A 19208-nucleotide genomic window follows, 5' to 3' on the forward strand; every position below is an offset into this window, starting at 1 on the left:
GTGAGGAAAAAAAAGGAAAATATTATCTTAATAGTATAGTTTTTAAATATATATATATATATATATATATATATAGATATATTAACATCACAATATAAATAGTACGTTAATGGCTTGAAATTTTTTATTTACTAAAGAATATGATCTTCAATATGATTGTTTTTTTTAATTGTTGTTTAAGAAATTCAATTGAAAATCATAAAACAGTCATATTTGACTTAATAACAAATTTAGGATATAAATATATTATTTATAGTGATATTAAAGATATCTGATATTAAAAATTATGATCCATTTCAATCAAACAGTGGATACATAAAATAATTTTCGAATTACCAACACAAAATAGAGTCCTATATGACATTAAAAAAAAGTTGCACATTGTTATTTATCATTTCTTTTAGAATAGAAGAACAAAATGGAAGCATTACCAATATATATATCAAGGACGGAGCCAATGTAAGTCCAAGAGGAGCTCAAGCTCCCTTCAAAATTTTGTCTTTAAACTTTTGACTCGTTTTAAAAAAAATTATATTTTTTTACTCTAAAAATTTACAAATTAACTCCTCCTGAAACTTTTTTTTCAAATTAACTCCCCCCCTGAAATTCACTACGAGCTCTCCGTCGCTGATATATATATATATACATATATATAGAAAAATTTGTCGATTTAAGCCACATCAAACGTTGCAATTGTAATCTAGCCAACGTTTCGTTTAATTTTCGAATCTAGCCAAATTTGATGACGTGTCATATTTATGTAAGATGGTATTTACTATATTAGCCTTGGTTTGGTTTCAAAAATACTAGCCCACGTTTTGAAACTTGGTTTTGTAGCCGAATTTGTTATATTTGGTTTATATTTCGAATTTTAAAAAAAATTATATATTTGGCAAAGTTGGTTATTGAGCGTTTTTTCTTTAATGAACATTATAGCCGTGTAAGCAAATACAGTGTAAATGTTCGTAAATTTTTGTTAATCTCCGTTGCTTTGTTAATTTCTGTTAATTATGGTAAATTTACATATGTGCAGGTAGAGCCGATTTCTTTCATTTCCTTTAATACGCATTTAATACAGTATTTTTGTTTTCCAAATTTATTTTCTAATTTTCAACGGGATTTTATCATAATTACGTATATTCGTTATCTTGTTTGATTTTATTCAATCAAATAAATATTTCATTTCCCTTTTAAAATTAATTACATCACCGAATCTCCTATTATGAATTCAAAAAGCTGAAATTATAGCCATGTAAGCAAATACAGTGTAAATGTTTGTAAATTTTTGTTAATCTCCGCTGATTTGTTAATTTCTGTTAATTATGATAATTTTTTTGTGCATTTATTGCATTAAATTTTCTCTTTTAATTACATCACCGAATCTCCTATTAAATTAGCTAAATATCCAATTAAATTGCGAAAAAATCTGAAATTAATTGGCTGTATAAAATTCAAACCGTTCAAACGTGGGCTAGTGTTTTGATCAAGTAAGTATAAGAAAAATGGTAAATTAGGTATTTTATATCCGTAAATTTCAATAAATAGCTAGATTGCAAAATTTACCAAACGTTGGCTAGATTCTAAAAACAATTATTGAAAACAGCTAGCATATTACAAATGTTTATTAATACTGATATTATTTTATTCAAATAAATTAAAATTTATAATGTTTTAATGATAAACATTTAAATTTAAACTATTTAGCTGATACTATTTTATTTCATTTTTAAATTACTAGAACAAATTTATACATAATATCAACAATACTTTTTAAATGTGTGGCAGTGACGGAGGCCAAAAGTATCCATACCACTTAGGACCACTAAAAGTCCACGTTAACAAAAAAAAAAAAAAAAAGGTATAAATAGACTATACGTTGATATTGAAAACGGAAATGATTTTAGGTGCGAGTAACGACTCACGATCCTTTTCGCGGATTCAATGTATAGCCATATAAGAGGCGGAGATAGAGTTATTCATGTCAGTTTTAAAAAAAAATAAGTGTCCTCTTTCAATGAACGTACACTTTCTTGTTTCAAACGCAAATCGTCAAAACTTGCGTACGTACAATAACTATATATCTACATATTAAAAAAAAATTTGATAACTATATATCTACGGATACCTAATAAAACGCTAATCAAGGGAAAAATCTCACTCGACATTTACTACAGAGGAAAATAAAGAGGTGTATTAATAAGAACTATTCATGGGAAGCACATGTTTTGGCTGAAAACCCTTCGGTTGAGCTGTCCATTTTATTTATGGCCGTACTTGACCGAGTCACCGTATCGGATAAAGTATATGTGGTTGAAATTGACATGCCGGTGAGTGAAGGATAGAATTTAGGCACCGGAACATGCAAAGGAAGACTCGGCGGCGGAGATTCAAAGGCGAGAACTTGAACCGCCTTGCGAATTGATGGCCGTTCACTATGATCGGGATGAGCACACCACAACCCTACTTTCATGAGCCGAACCATCTCGTCCGCGTCATAATCACCACCAAGAGACTCGTCCACGGCTTCGAGGAGATTCCCTTTTGAATTAAGACCCCACACCCAACTCACCAAGCCGATTTTTGACTCCTCGGCCTCGTGCTCAACGGCCTTCCTTCCACAGGCCAACTCTAACACCACGACCCCAAAGCTAAACACGTCGGTCTCGGCGCTGGCCTTGCCCGTGATCAGATACTCTGGAGCCATGTAACCCATCGTCCCGGCCACGACTGTGGTTGCCTGAGAGCCGAGGATTGGGTTGTGGTCGACGAGTCTTGCCAGACCAAAATCTCCAAGCTTGGCGGTGAAGTTTGAGTCCAACATGACGTTGCTCGACTTGATGTCTCTATGGACCACGCATTTTTCCCATTCCTCGTGGAGATAGAGCAACCCCGAAGCCAAATTTTGCGCGATCTTGTACCGTAAACCCCAAGGAAGAGTAAGATTAGGGTTTGTGCTAGGGATGGCTGGGTTTTTCTTGCGAAAAAGATGGGAGTCTAGGCTAAGATTGGGCATGAACTCGTAGACTAGAAGAAACTCGCCGCGCTCGTGGCTCCATCCAATGAGCTGGACCAAATTTCGGTGCCTTAACCGGCTTATGGTCTTGACTTCGGAGACGTACTCTTTCTTGCCTTGCCTAGAGCTGCTCGATATCTTCTTCACCGCAATTTCCATATTCGACTCTCGTAGAAACCCTTTGTAGACGCCTCCAAAGCCCCCTTGTCCGAGCTTCCCTTCTTCAGAGAAGCCGTTTGTTGCAGCAACTAGTTCCTTGTAGGAAAATCTCTTTGGCCCGGTTCCCATTTCGAATTCCTCGTCCATCGAATCCATGATGTAACGCTCCTCTTCCTCTTCTTCCTTTAGTTTCCTCCTCCTTTTTCTCAAGCAAAGAACAAGGAAAACCAAACCCGAACCGACTAGGACTAAAACAGCCAACCCTACAATTAAGATCTCTAACCATTTGGGTTTCGTAGTAGTAGGACTAGTATGTTCCTCCTTGATTGTTGACTCTAATGTTGACGTGAAATTCCAAGTTCGGATCAACTGAATCGCAATCCTTTCTCCGCTTGACCCAGAGAACCCGACAAACACTTTCTCCGGAAGGAATTCCTTCAAATCAACCCGATGAGTTAGTCTCAACGATCCAACATCCACCGGAACTTGTGGATCCTTCAAGAACACGCTGAGCTCTTGCAAAGAGCTGTTGTACGAAACACGAGCCCTGTAAATATCGCCGCTCACCATCGTGTTAGACCACGTCGCGTTCCTCTTGGACACGATAGAATTGACATCGATACCAACATGGTTGTTGCTCGGGTCCCATGAGTCTCGGTAAGTGTCAAACTCCACCGCGACGATCCGGTTGGAAAGATTCCCGTCGATCGTCTCGTTGAAGAGACCTAAATATCCTCGGGCGGAACCGGACAAAGTCTCAAGAGACTCCTCTGCTGCCAAGAAGAAGGAGATCCCGCCGGAGGAAGCGTTGCTGTTTTGGCTAGTGAATTGAATCGAGAACTCGAAGGAAGTGTCGAAGTCGGTGGTGACGTTAGTCTCGGGATTCCAAAGCTGCACCGGCTGGGAATAGTAGGCCCGGCCCGAGGTATTGAAGACTTGGCCTCTGAACCCGGTCCCAGTGAGACGTATTGATGGGTGGTTGTCGGGTTCGATCGCTTCCTTTCCGGCCGAGCCAAGAACGGTTATATTGCCGTCGTTGGGAGAGAAAGAGAGGAAAGAGAAGTTTGTGGATGAGGCAGATAAGGAGAAGCAAAAAAAGAAGAATGAAAAGATAACGAGGAGAAATGAAGGTGAAAGCAAATGGTGATGAGACTTCATTGGTGTATAGTGTGATTTAATTAAAGCTTCTGGTTGGAATACTAAGAATTCTGGTGATATATAGGTTTTATTTGTACTTTTTGGGTATGTTATTTCAGATGGCTTTAGACTAAGTCAACTTTTTGTAATTGAATTGAAAGAGTCTTATTATCAGAAAAACCCGAAACGGTCTAGATTTAGATTCCCCTATGGATGAAATATATATATATATATATATATATATATATATATATATATGTTTGTTTCTTTAGCTTTGTAGAAAATAGAAACAGTACATTAAATTAAATATTTCTTGTGTGTTCTTTTGTTGACCTATTTTTCGACTACAGTGTACGTAAGGCTCGAGTCTTTGGTGAAAGCCATTCAGGTCAACCACTAAACGTCAACAATTGAATATATATATATATATATATATATATATATATATATATATATATATATATATATATATATTGAAGTTTTCCAACTTTTTAAGCGAGTACCTGTATCGTTCATAGTTGGCGCAGCATTTGACGGAAAAATTGAAAAATAAAAAAGATAGACAAACAAATAATCAGAAATCAATCAGTCCTCCAGAGGGTGAAGAAAATTAAACGCTCCTCATTCAAAGCACATTTGGAATTCATGTATATGTATATAGATGTGGATTTTTATATATTACGATTAATGTTTTAACCAACTACGTCCTGGTTTCAAAATTCAATTCTTTAGATTTCCTCATATATCTCTTCCACATTACGCACTTTTTTCCTTGGTCCTCATTGAAGTGAATTTGATATATCAACGAAAAAATATATAATATATACACTGATGAAAGCGCCGGGAATGTATAATTACCCTGTTACCATCACCTAATTCTAGCGAGATATGAGTATATATTATTTTGCTAATATATATGTATTGGAGTAGATATAATACAGTTGGTATAATAATATTTTGTCGTTTTGTAAGAAAAGATTAAAAACCTCCGCTCTAATTATTTTTCAACAAGCTCAATTATTAGTGTCTGACTGTCTGGGAAAACCTAGCCAAACGATAGAATAAAATTAATGAACATCGATCTAATTGTAAACAGTGACGAGCGTATTATGTTAATTTACGTAAGTACATGTTATTAAGATTGCAGAAATAGAGAGGAGGGATTTGAGTACAAGGGGACTAGGTTTTGGTATCATAATCCAAACCATGAATGAAATAATAGTAATATAGAAAAAAAAAAAAAAAAAAAACTAGTCAAGAAAACGGAAGCCAAAACTAAAAACTATCTTACACATACTACTACTAGACCGATCTAAAGGCCATACTTTGTTTTGAATTCTGACAGCTATGCGTGGACAACAGTGCCGAGGAAGGCGAAGAAGTCTCGACCGAAGAACCCGTGAACTGCGAAGAAGACCGATCAGTGACACCACTGCTCTCCGACGATCCCATCGATCTCAGCTCCGAACGCGGCAAGAAAGTCGGCACCGGCATTTCCCGGGGAAGATGACCAGGAACTGAAGCTTCGAAATCGAGAACGTGAATCGCCTGCCTCATCGAAGGCCTCGAGCCGGGGTCCGGGTGAGCGCACCAAAGCCCCACCATCATCAGCCTCGTCATCCGATCCTCGTCGAAACCCTTCTCCTCCGGCGAAGAAGAAAAAAGCCTCGGGTCCGCGGCCGCTAGAATCTTTCCCTGTCCGTACAGACACCAGACCCACTCGACGAGCGTGATCTGGTCTTCCTCGGCGGCTCGGAGATCGACGGCTTTTCGTCCGCACGAGATCTCGAGCGCGACCACGCCGAAGCTGTACACGTCGGACTCGCGGCTGGACCGCCCGGTGGTGAGGCTCTCCGGAGCCATGTAGCCGAGCGTTCCGGCGAGGGCCGTGGTCTGTGAGCCCTTTTCGTGGTCCACGAGCCGAGCGAGGCCGAAATCGCCGAGCTTGGCGTTGAACGCCGAGTCCAACATGACGTTGCTGGCTTTCACGTCGCGGTGGAGTACACAGTGTTCCCATTCCTCGTGGAGGTACAGCAGAGCTGAGGCGAGCCCTCGGGCTATGTTATACCGGACCGGCCACGGCAACAAGCTCTTATTTTCCTAAATAAATACAAAGACCGAGCCAGATATTAAATTTAGTGAAGCCATGTACCAAGAAAATAAAGTTGATTAGAGCAAAATGAAATAGGAAAGTGATTTTTTGCCGAAATTTTTATTTTTACAAAAATGTTATAAAAAATCTAAATTTTAGTTACATAAATAATGAAAAAAAAAAATCCTGCATAACTTTTCACATTCCTATTTAAAATTCAAGTCAGCAATCTTACCAAACGCCTTCATTTTCATAAATGGCCATGATTGATCTCTCATCAGCCAACCAACATTTTAAACTTGGACAAGAGGAGTTTAGAATAAATTTGTACAAAGAAGTTTAATACGATTTGTAATTATATAGAAAACTTTATCAGACTTTAATTTCTAATAAATTGACATAAATATGATAGGTGAATAAAAAAAAATTAGTACCTTTATCCCTTTCTTGAAGAGATGGGAATCTAGGCTTCCGTTGGGCATGAGCTCGTAGACGAGAAGTAGGTCTTTCCTCCGGTGGCACCAACCGACGAGTTGCACCAAATTCCTGTGCCTCAGTTGGCTGATGATCTTGACCTCCGCCTCGTACTCTCTCACTCCCTGACGAGAAACACTCGACACTTTCTTTATCGCGACTCTCGTTCCCGAGCCTCTCAAGACTCCTTTGTACACGCCGCCGAACCCTCCTTGCCCTAGCTTTTCCTCGTCAGAAAAGCCGTTCGTGGCTGCAGAGAGTTCTTCGTACGAGAACCTCTTCGCCCCGATGCCCTGCTCGAAGTCCTCGTCCATGGAATCCTCGAAACTCGAATCGCTATCGTCGTCTTCTTTCTTATCACGCCTTTTGAGCAACACCGCGACGATAAACCCTAGCGCTGAAAGAACAAGAACGGAAACCCCGACGGATATTCCCACGATCAAACCCGTGTTTGAAGTGGGTCCCGAACCCTCCGTCGGAGTCATTGTAGTGCTGTTTAGTTGCAGCGTCGAATTGAAAGACCACGATCGGAGGACGTGGCTCGAAGTGAACAGCCCGTTTGCTGCTGAAATCCCTACAACAACCTCTCCGGGCAAATTATCATCCAAAGAGATCCGGAACGAAAGATTCTCCCGAATAAGGAGATCACTCGTCTCATCTTTGCAGCCCGAGAACCCGACGTGAAGATTCTTTGACCTAGAATCGTAGCTTATCGCAGCGTTGTAAACCTGACCGTCCTTACTCGACGACGTAAAATTACATGGCCAAGCCGTGGAATTCCTCGAAACCATCGACTTCACGTTAATGCCGACGTGTTTTCCTGCGATGTCCTGAGGATCGATCTCCTGGTTGTAAAGAGTGTCGAACTCCACAGCGACGAAACCTTTCTGCGAGCCTTCGAGTTCTTCGTGGCTCACCAATCCGATCGCTTTCCCGTCGGTCACGCTTGGGATCGCGTACGAAGGCTCGGCCATGAAAAAGGCGATCCCGTCTCCCCCGGGAAATCTCTCTGCGACGATGGTGAAGGAAAACTCGACGGTGAAATCGGCCACGTCAATACCGCCGGGGCCGTTGACCCAGAGCTGCATGAGATCTTTGTGTCTGACGTGGCCGATCTGGTCTGTTCTGCCCATGGCAGTGAGTTCGATCCCCGAGTTCAGCCGAGTCGCGTTTCCGAAGAGTCTGAGCTCTGTGTGTTCAGGCTTTATCTCCGGGTAGTTGAATTCCATAGAAATTGAGCTAGGAATTATCATCACGACAAGGAACAAGAAAATGGGTATTGTGGCTACAATCGTTGTCATAATTTTTGGGCTTGGAATTTCTGGGACTGTGAGTTTCAAAATAACGTTGATAATATTTGAGTGATCGTGAAGCTACGTCCATGAAAAAAGCGTGTGTGACGTGGTACATTGACCATATATCTTGACTTTTCAATGAGAATTTATATACAATTATGAATGTGGTTGGTTGGTGAGTCTTTTCTTGGGCTATTTCGTCGTATCTTCGCTGTTGAGACGAGATAGATCAGTCTAGAACAAGTAAGAATTGTCGTAGTTTCAAAAAGGTGTTTTGTGGATAGTTTTCCAGCAACAATTTCAAAAAGAATTTTCTATTTGATTTTTTCTTCATAAAAAAGTTTAATATATGCGCTACGGCCGTATATGACATCCACAAACATATTGAGCGGGGATTAAAATGATATTTTTGGATAGTCTAGAAAAATGAAAAAAAAAAATCGATAGAAAATAGAAAGATGGGCAAGAAAAATTTGAAAAACGTAGAAACCTATTTCGAAGAGAAATATCCTTTTTGCGACGGAAATACCAATGGAAAAAAATGTATAATAGAACATGTATTTTTTTTTATATAATTATGTCAATAAGTTAAGTAATAAGTAGGACGTATGTATTTATTTCATTGATGTATAACTGTTCTGTGCTTTGGGCGTAGTGTAGTTCTATTCTAATTTTTTTTCCCACTCTTTTAATTGAAGAAAGTACTTCGCAATTCGCATACCTTCTTTTCAAACGACGATATTAATTTTCGAAGACCAATAACCACCCAAAAAAAATACAATTTCGAACATTTGCATGCACCTTGATTTGAGTCTTCACATGATTTTATTAAATAATTTTTCAATTTTAAGTTTTTATTTATTTATTTATCTTGTAAAAGAAGTAACTAATTTAATAAAGATGAGAAATATAAAGATTTAATTTTTGGGCTATTTTGCTAACTAGCCAAATCAACCTATTAATATTAAGAGAATAACCAAAGTTTCATTTAATTAAGGGAATAGCTCAACTAATCTAAACTACCTAAATTACCCTTTCACACAACTCTCTCTCTCTCTCTCTCTCTCTCTCTCTCTCTCTCTCTCTCTCTCTAGCTGTACACACAGACACGCTCGGGATCTCTCTAGCCGCAACGAACTCTCCGGCCGAATCCCGACAAAGTGTCCGCATGCGAGAGGCTCGTGGGTCTCGACCTCAGCCACAACAGATTCACCGGAGAAATCCCCGAGAGCCTCGCGGAGATGCCAGTTCTCGGCCAGCTGGACTTGTCTGACAACGAGCTATCTGGAGAAATCCCGAGAGGCCTCGACCGCATCGAGTCCGGCTCTTGATTCCGCCGCCGGATCTGCAAATCTCCGCCGGATCGGCGATGGAGGAGGTGGCGGTGGAGCTCGCGCGTGTGAGGGACGCGAAGGAGCGGATGGCCGGCATCGAGAGGCTCCGCCAAATGCTCGTGTCCCGGCACAGAAATCCGCTGAGTTCGCCGGAGGTCTCGGTGGTCGTCGGTTGCTGCCTGGATCTCCTCCGGGACGGTAGCGTCGTCGTTAGGGATTTTCTGGCCATGGTTGACTTGGTCTGCGTTGAAATTTCCAGGAACGAACCCTAGAACCCCAAAATTCGCGGTAAGTTAATTGAATTAACTTACTTGAGTGAGTTAGGTTAATTAATTAATTGATTCGTGAAAGATTTGAAATTCACAAAAAATTTACAAAAATCATAACTTAAGTCAATTGATATTCAAAGCATTCAATTAATTAACCTAATTCCGAATTCAATCATTTAGTAAATTAACTTTACTCACAAAAAAATCAGAACGTAAACTAATATTCAACTAATAAGTTAATTAATTAACCTAACTTACTCCAGTAGGTTAATTAAATTAACGTATTCGCGAATTTATCAAGGGCGTTATGGTCTGAGCCGAAAATATGGGCTATTTGCTTAATAAAATGAAACTTGGGCTATTCCCCCAATAAAAATGACAAACTTGGCTAGTTACAACAAATTTCACTTAATTTTATATGTTTTTATAGGAAACTAAAAGAGTCTTCATTTAAAATGAACATTTGAATTAGACGTTCAATTTAACAATATGACTAAGTGGATTTGAAAATTAGACAAGGATTTTACGATCAAGCTCCGGCGAAGAGCAGAGCGAGAGAGATGAAAGAATTTGAGAGAATAAAGAAATCAAAAGAAATGTTTTCATTAATTAAAAAATGACACAAACTACGTATTTACCTGTATCTACTCAGAATAGGTGGAAAAAAGTACAGAAAAGCTCTCACTAAAACAATTAAAACAGGGGAAAAAAAGGTAAAATACATCAAACGGATAAAAGCTACACAAAGACTCAAAACACTTGCTGATCCTTTACTTGTGGACTAAGCAAGACTTAAAACAACAAGGAAAAAAAAAAGATCACGTTCTGGAATAGTCATTCAAAACTAAACAGAGCAATACACAACTTGAAATTTGGCTTTATCGTCCCGTCGAGAAGCTACTTGTGCTGCAAGAAAGCGATGATGTCGAACAATTGAAAGAAGGAACAGCGTAATTGGGCACAGGCATTTTTAGTGGGAGTGAAGGCAGTTCATTCTTGGAACCAAGAACTTGAATCACCGCACTCATCGAAGGCCTCAAAGTGTGATCCGGATTAGCACACCAAAGCCCAACGACCATCAAGCACTCGATAACTCTCTGGGCTTCGTCGTCGAAATCCATATCCCGGAGCCTCGGATCCACGGCCTCGTTGGCTCTTCCGGCCCCATAGAGATTCCAAACCCACTTAACCATTTCGACTTGATCATCGAGGGCATTTAGGTTGATGGGCTTTCTTCCACAAGCCAACTCCAAACATACGACCCCAAAGCTATAGATATCGGTCTCTTTGCTCGCTGTGAAAGTTGTGAAGAACTCGGGAGCCATGTAGCCCCGCGTGCCTGCCACGTTGGTGACGGTCCCAGACCCCCTCGAGTGGTCAACGAGCTTGGCCAGGCCAAAATCCCCGAGCTTGGCTTCGAAGCTCGAATCCAACATGACGTTGCTCGATTTTATGTCGCGGTGGATGACACATTGGTCACACTCTTCGTGCAAGTAGAGCAACGCCGAGGCCAATCCACGGGCGATCTTGTGGCGATTCTCCCAATTCACGGTCGGCGAATTCGCGTCGAATAGATGGTAGTCGAGGCTCCCGTTGGGCATGTAGTCGTAGACGAGCAAGAGATCGCCTTTCTCGTGGCACCACCCGACGAGTTGCACCAAATTCCTGTGCCTCATTTTCCCGATGATCTTCACCTCCGTCGCGTACTCTTTCATACCCTGGCTCGACCCTTTTGACACCTTTTTGACCGCCACGTAGGCGTCGAGGTCCTTCAGAAACCCTTTGTAGACCCCGCCAAAACCCCCTTGCCCAAGCTTCGATTCCTCCTTAAAACCACCCGTCGCGATTTCCAGCTCGCCTAACGTGTACTTCCTCGGCCCCGTCCCCTTCTGAAACTCGTCGTCCCAGTACCTATCCGTCTCGTCTATTCTACCCCGCCCGTTTTTACTTTTCTTCCTCTTCAAGAAACAGTACAAAACCAAACAAACCCCTAAAACCAACAAAAACCCTCCAACACCCAACCCCAAAGCTAACCCTAAATTGCGCTTACCCTTTACCGGCTGGACGGCGACTAAACCGGGTCGATCCGGTAACGTCGATTTGAACTCCCACGAGTGAACCAAAAACCTCGCCATGGAAGATCCAGTGGCGGCCGAGAACCCTACGTTGACCTCCTCCGGCAAGACGCTCTTGAGATCAACCTTGTGCCTGAGAAACTGCCACACGGTGACATCGCCGCCATCAAATCCAGTCACATTGATGCTAAGCTCTTGCTTTGTAGAGTCATAAACCACCAAACCCTCGTTCCTCCTCCCTTCTTTGATATTACACAGCCACGTCATATTAGCCACGGACACAAAAGAGCCCACGTCGATCCCCACGTGTTCTCCGGCCGGGTCGAACCAGTTGCTGTAGATGTCGAACTCCACGGCCACAAAGGACTTGGCGTCCGAGGCTCTGACCGTCCCGTTGGCATTGACGAGGCCCAACGACCTTCCCCGAGTGTCGTCGATGTCTCGGAGAATCCCTCGCGGCGCGAGAAAGAAAGTCATTCCGTCGCCGTAGTTGGTTCTTCCGTCGGAGTCGATGGTGAAGGCGAAGCGGGTCACGAAGTCCGTGACCCGGCCCGTTTCGTTGTCCCAGACCCTGACGGGCCGGGCGTACATAGCCCGAGCCGCGGCGAAGTCGGCCTCGAGGAGAACGATCGACCCGTCTCGCACGGAGGATCGCTCGAACGTGATGTTGTCGGAGATGTGATCGGAGGAGAAATCGGAGAAGTTGAACGAACGAGCGCTTGATGGATGGAAATACGTCGTCGCGAGGGTTAATATTGTGGCTAAGATATTGAGGTTGAAGAGAACGTTTGTCATTTTTGTATGTTGATTCGAAACTTGCATAGCATTGGTGAGTACTGGAGAGTAGAGAGACTAGTTATCAATGTGCGTTTGGGCTGAAACTTCTGGGAAAGAGAGAGTACTAAAAGTTTATTATTTTTGTGTTGAAATCAATCAATTTCGCTACACCTTTCTCTCGGCACTAAAAGTTTATTATTTTTGTTAGTATTATAGTCAAGTTGTACGATACCCAACACAACTTGTATCTGTAACGCCGCCCAAGTTGGTTATTAAACTTATTATACATATTACCTCGAAGCTGACGCGAAAGATAAAGTTGGTGAGTTTCAAAGAGAATCTAATCATATATAATAACGGGTGAATGAGGTGGGTCCGCAGAGGGACAAAACTTCTTTTTTATTTTATTTATTATTTTGTATCCAGTCCCTTGTTTTGTTTAATATTATTAAATTTAAGTTAGCTCTTTAATTTATTTGTTCTGGAGAGATTTGTCCCATTTATTTATGCGAAAGCAAGACATATAATTCATTTAGACTTCATATTTTAAAATTATTAAATAGTTATCTAACGACGAATAATATAATATAAACTATCTTGACTACATATTATAAGAAAGTACATCAATTAGATTATATTATTAATATATAAATAATTAAATTATAAAATTAACAAAAGACATTAACCCTATATTAAAGAATTTCTTCATTTCTCATCGAATGTATATAATATATTAATATTTTAAACATGTTTAGTTTAGTCCATTTATTTAAGCGGCGGGCTTTTATATATCAGTTTGAATTGATTTAAATAACTTTGAAGAAAAACAAATTATTATTAAAATATTACTAAATTTTGTGTCAATGTGTAAACATTAATAAGAAAAAAATGCAATAAGGACATAAGAAAACAATCAATATAGAAATTATCGATTAGTCATTTTCTGAATATTATATATGGTACGTGAACGTGAGGGCTCATATGTGGGTGCCTAGCTATTTCGCGTAAAATCAGCGTTGATATTAGTCTATGAATTCAAGTAAGAGAGATCCATGGTTTGACATGTCACATAGAGGTTGTTTTTGCACAGTCTGGATGGAATATTCAATGTATTTGTAGAAATCTATGGGCAAAAGCAAAACTATATTTGTTAAACACTATAATAAATATCAAGTAAGAAAGGTCCCTAGTGTTCTAGATGTGTCCCGTGGGAAGTTTCGTTGGAAATTAATTATATGCATTGAAATCTATAGAAAATTTAAATTTTTAATACATTCTATGCTATTAAGTTTTTTTATGCATCAATTTTATACCATTACAAGATGAACGCGTTGTTGTGGGGTACTAATACATAATTGATAAATTATACTTGGATAAATTATTTATATGTTTTTATACAATTTTTATACAATTTGGTTATGAATGTGATACAATAAAATTCATCGTATAAAATAGTATATATATATGTTTTTATTTGTGTTTAATTTTTAAAAAAAATAAACGTTTGTAATTACAGAAGGAAAAAATTGGAAAGATTCATTGTGATTATTGTTTCATTTATCTAAGTAAAGTTAAAACCAAACTCACTTCTATTGGAGCATAGACGCAGGCTTTTCTCATCTACAGCATAGTGTATTATCTGCAGCATAATCAGTGTTGACTTAGTCGTTTAGCTTTGCCTTTTTGTGTCGTTGAACAGAGTCTCGTTCAACATATTCAGCTCTTTTTTTCAGTCTTTTCTAGGTGTGACGTTTATTAGCTCTAGTCTGCAATATGTCATTTGTTAGTGTGTAGTTTTTCCTCTTTGTATATCAAACGACTTAGTTATAAATAAGCTAATATTATGTACAGATTACTCTGATTCATTCAAGAACAGAGTTCGTTCCCCAAATTCGATTTCTTTGATCTTAAGTCTAAACCGAGAAATCCAATAACTTCCAAAAAAAAAAAAAAAAATTAATATAAACTGCTTAATAAAAAACACAAACTTCTTACTATAAAATTGTGCACGTGCTTACCGACAAGTAAGTAGGAAAAAGACTAATACAGGCTAGGGCTGGGTAAACGGTTATCGAACTACAGATAAATAAGAGAGTATTCACGAATACGAAGAAAAAAAAGTATAAATATTATATATGTCTGCTTAGTATAAAAATAAAAACTTGTAATTAATAATTTCAAGTAAAGCACTGATATAAATATTTGAATTTGTAGATGAAATTGTTCAATATATTGTATATAAACAAACAAAATGGTTAATTGCATAAGAAAACATATATGTGATGAGTATGTTGTATGCTGACGAATATACCACACACCGACGGTAAATTTACTGACAAGTTACATTGGGAAAGTTAAAACTTCCTTCAGAGATAAATCACTAACAGTACTACTCTCTGAGGATGTAACTCTCATATCGGAACGTGGCAAGAAAGTCGGTACCGGTCTTTCCCGAGGGAGATGATCAGGAATATTTGCTTCAAAATCGAGGATGCGAATCACCTGCCTCATCGAAGGCCTCGAATCGGGGTCCGGGTGGACGCACCACAACCCTACGATCATCAGCCTCAAAATTTGATCCTCATCAAAACCATCCACCGCAGAAGAAGAAGAGGAAAAAGAGAGCAGCCTCGGGTCCACGGCAGCTAGAATTTTTCCGTCTCCATAAAGACCCCAAACCCAATCAACGATCCCGATCTCTTTTTCTTCAGCAGCTCGGAGATTGATGGCTTTTCGTCCACAAGCAATCTCCAAAGAGACGACGCCGAAACTATACACGTCGCATTCCCGGCTGTATCGGCCGGTGGTGACACTCTCCGGCGCCATGTAGCCCAACGTTCCGGCGAGGGCGGTGGTCTGTGAGCCCTTTTCATGGTCCACCAATCGGGCGAGACCAAAATCTCCGAGCTTTGCATTGAAGGTCGAGTCCAACATGACGTTACTGGCTTTCACGTCGCGGTGCAACACGCATTGTTGCCACTCTTCATGAAGGTACAACAGAGCCGAGGCGAGCCCTTTGGCTATGTTGTACCGGACCGGCCACGGCAACAAACCCTTATTTTCAGACTGTTTTGCGTAACAGAGCCAAAAATTCATGTTAGTAGTGCCAAATTAATGAAACTTAAAGTCCTTGAAGGAAATTGAATAGAGGCCAATTTATAATTTCATTTTAGGCTTATCTCGGAATTTTAAGGGTTGTAGTATATTTACTTCATTTTCTTTTTTTACTAGTAGTTCCTAAAATTTGAAAACTTGATATCCTTTCCTAACTTTTTGGATGAAATTTTAAGCGTGCGACTTTATTATGTAGGCTGAAATGGTCTATTCATATAGCGTTTATGTAGACTCCAATTGATACGAGTAGAATAATTCATATAATAAGGACGAAAGCTAGGAATCCATATTAGGGGTTAATATGCAAAAAAAACACAAAAATAATAATAAATAGATAAAAAATAAATAAATAAAAAATTCAAGGTCGGCTGATTTGTAAATTTATAGAATAAAAAAAAATAGCAAACTGTGCAAAGAAAATTAGGGGGCTATAGTCCCCACTAGTGTACATGAGTATATTGGTTAACTCTGTATACATAGTAGAAATTAAAAAGCTGGATTTGAACTTGTATAAAAATAACATGAATTGATGACCCTAAAAAATAGTGTCACGAGAGAGTCGTCATCTAAACATTGACAAAGTCACTCAAAAAGGCCAGAGATGCCAAATTTTCAAAGTTCGTGAATTACTGGCGTAAAAAAGAAGAGATTAATCTATCAACCTTATAACGTTCAAGACGAGAGTCACTCGCATGTACAGATCCGTCTGTCCTAACTATGTAAAAAACAATTAAGAGTTATGAAAATTAATTTATGAGGCGATCATTAAAATTACGTACCTTTGTCCCTTGCTTGAAAAGATGGGAATCTAGACTTCCGTTGGGCATGAGCTCGTAGACGAGAAGTAGGTCTTTCCTCCGGTGGCACCAACCGACGAGTTGCACCAAGTTTCTGTGCCTCAGCTGGCTGATGATCTTGACCTCCGCCTCGTACTCTCTCACTCCTTGACGGGAAACACTCGACACTTTCTTTATCGCGACTCTCGTTCCCGAGCCTCTCAAGACTCCTTTGTACACGCCGCCGAACCCTCCTTGCCCTAGCTTTTCCTCGTCAGAAAAGCCGTTCGTGGCTGCAGAGAGTTCTTCGTACGAGAACCTCTTCGCCCCGATGCCCTTCTCAAAGTCGTCGTCCATAGAATCCTCGAAACTTGAATCGCTATCGTCGTCTTCTTTTTTATCACGCCTTCTGTGTAACACCATGACGATAAACCCTAGCGCTGAAAGAACAAGAACGGAAACCCCTATGGATGTTCCAGCAATCAAACCCTTCTTTGCCGCATTGGATCTTGAGATCTCTCTTGGAGTATTCTTCATCGCCGTCGACGTGTTTGATTGTAGCGTCGAATTGAAAAACCAAGAGCGAAGGACGTGGCTCGAAGTGAACATCCCGTTTGCGGCCGAAAACCCTACAACCACCTCTTTCGGCAAATAATCATCCAAAGAGATCCGGTAGTAAAGATTCTTCCGGAGAACGAGATTCTTCTCCTTGTTGTAGCCCGAGAACTCGATGCTTAGATTCTTTGACCTAGAATCGTAGCTTATCGCAGCATCGTGAACCTGAACCCGCTCGTCCTTGTTCACCGCGATGCTGCATGACCACGGCGCAGAATCCCTAGACACCATCGACTTCACGTTCACACCCACGTGCTTTCCGGCGATCTCTTGAGGATCGATCTCCGGGTTGTATAACGTGTCGAACTCCACCGCGAAGAAACCAACCCGCGAGACTTCGAGCTCGTCGTGGCTCACCAATCCGATCGCTTTCCCGTCCGTCTTGTTTGGGATCGCGTACGAAGGCTCGGCCATGAAGAAGGCGATACCGTCTCCCCCGGGAAATTTCTCCGCGACGATGGTGTAGGAAAACTTGACGGTGAAATCGGCCACGTCAAGGAAGCTTGGACCGTTGATCCAGAGTTGCATAAGATCTTTGTGCCTGACGTGGCCGATCTGGTCCGTCCTGTTGATGGCGGTGAGTTCGATCCCCGAGTCCAACCGAGTCGCGTTCCCGAATAGTCTGAGCTCCGTGTGTTCAGGCTTTATCTCCCGGTAGTTAAATTCCATAGGAGCTGAGCTTGGAATTACCGTCACGACGCGGAACAAGAAAATGGCAGTCGTGATTGTGATCATCGTAATTCTTAGGTGTTTGAGATTTCTGGGACATCGAGTTTCAATAATAGCGGGGATATGATTTGAGTGATCGTGAAGCTTCTTCGAAACTGGAAAGAATGTGTATGTGACGTGGCACAGCGTCCATATTAAATGTCCTGAAAAAGAATTTAATGTTATATATATATATATGGTGTAGGGAGAGCCAACGCATTGACGTTCGTGGAATTACGTCAATAAGAATTTAAATGTCCTGAAAAATGGCAGCCAAGGAAGTCAATAACTAAGAAAAGTCCAAGTTTCATACAGGTATTTCGTGGAATTTCTTTCAAATATAATTTCTATCTGATGTGTTTCCTTTTGTCCCAAGAAGAAGTTAACGTGCAGTGACCGTATTTAACCTTCACTTTTTCACTAAAATATAAAGAATAACAAATTTTAATAATTCTCTAAAGTTACGGAAAACTTTTTAAAATGTATTAAGTCTACACTTAAATTTGAATTTCGTTGATTAATTAGTTAATGTACTTAACTTATTTATTATATTTTCTTATTATGTTCTAAGTCTGATGTTAAACACTGCTGAGAAAAAAATTCTCTCTTGAATTTAGTAGTTAAATTTAAAAAATTCCAATATTGAGTTTGATATATTTTTAAATTCATGTAGCATTACATGAGTAAATAAAGAAGTACTAATTTGATTAGATAATAAATGATATACATGAAATATATACGGAAAAAATATGAAATTTGTAACTAATTAAGCTACGTTAACTTTATATTTTCATTACAACTAAAATTTGTAAATTATATAAAACAAATAGCCAAATGGAATTTAATGACTCTTTCTCTCTCATGCCTTTTTCTCTTTTTTTTTTTTTTTGCTTCTCTCCCCTATCTCAATTTTTGTTTTTTTCTCTACAAAACTTCAAAATTCTCTAACTTTGTGATCGATCAATCACGAAATTCCCCAATTTCTCATGTTTTTGGTCTCCATTGTTTTTAGTTCCGAGAATGATTTGTAACTTAATGAAAAAAACCAAAGCCCGTCACTAGTACAAAATATAGCATCAGGTACGACTTTTTTCGCACCTGAAAGTCGCACCCGGAAGTCGCACCTGATAATCCTCTTGATTATCAGGTGCGAAAAGTCGCACCTGAAAGTCTTGAGTCGCACCTGCTCTTTATCTTTAAAAAAAATTAATATGCTGATTATATATTAATTTTAACCTAAACTTAATTTTAACCTAAACTAATCACATTATTATAACCTAAACTTAATTTTAACCTAAACTAATCTTAACCTAAACTTAATTTTAACCTAAACTAATTTTAACCTAAACTTAATTTTAACCTAAACTAAT

At 39.7% G+C, this 19208-nt stretch overlaps 2 protein-coding genes and 2 pseudogenes across 2 annotated transcripts; all 4 read right to left on the reverse strand.

Moving 5' to 3' along the window:
- Positions 1-2008: 2008 nt before the first annotated feature.
- On the reverse strand, positions 2009-4371 carry LOC149387188 (L-type lectin-domain containing receptor kinase IX.1 pseudogene; annotated as a pseudogene).
- A 1041-nt stretch (positions 4372-5412) lies between these two features.
- On the reverse strand, positions 5413-8226 carry LOC149387189 (L-type lectin-domain containing receptor kinase IX.1-like). The gene is made up of 2 exons (XM_089622941.1): positions 6836-8226; positions 5413-6409 (listed from the first exon to the last, which is right to left on the reverse strand). Exons 1-2 carry the CDS (start codon positions 8174-8176, stop codon positions 5612-5614), a joined length of 2139 nt encoding a protein of 712 aa, XP_089479067.1. The 5' UTR covers positions 8177-8226; the 3' UTR covers positions 5413-5611.
- A 2130-nt stretch (positions 8227-10356) lies between these two features.
- Positions 10357-12852, reverse strand: LOC149387190 (L-type lectin-domain containing receptor kinase IX.1 pseudogene; annotated as a pseudogene).
- Positions 12853-14815: 1963 nt separating this feature from the next.
- On the reverse strand, positions 14816-17998 carry LOC149387191 (L-type lectin-domain containing receptor kinase IX.1-like). Its single transcript, XM_089624306.1, has 2 exons — positions 16519-17998; positions 14816-15691 (listed from the first exon to the last, which is right to left on the reverse strand). Exons 1-2 carry the CDS (start codon positions 17863-17865, stop codon positions 14966-14968), a joined length of 2073 nt encoding a protein of 690 aa, XP_089480432.1. The 5' UTR covers positions 17866-17998; the 3' UTR covers positions 14816-14965.
- Between the last annotated feature and the right edge of the window lie 1210 nt (positions 17999-19208).

The sequence above is a fragment of the Urtica dioica genome, chromosome 8, assembly GCF_054948205.1.
Source record: "Urtica dioica subsp. dioica isolate 48M chromosome 8, U.dioica_male_clone48M_v1_H2, whole genome shotgun sequence".
Lineage (NCBI taxonomy): Eukaryota > Viridiplantae > Streptophyta > Magnoliopsida > Rosales > Urticaceae > Urtica > Urtica dioica.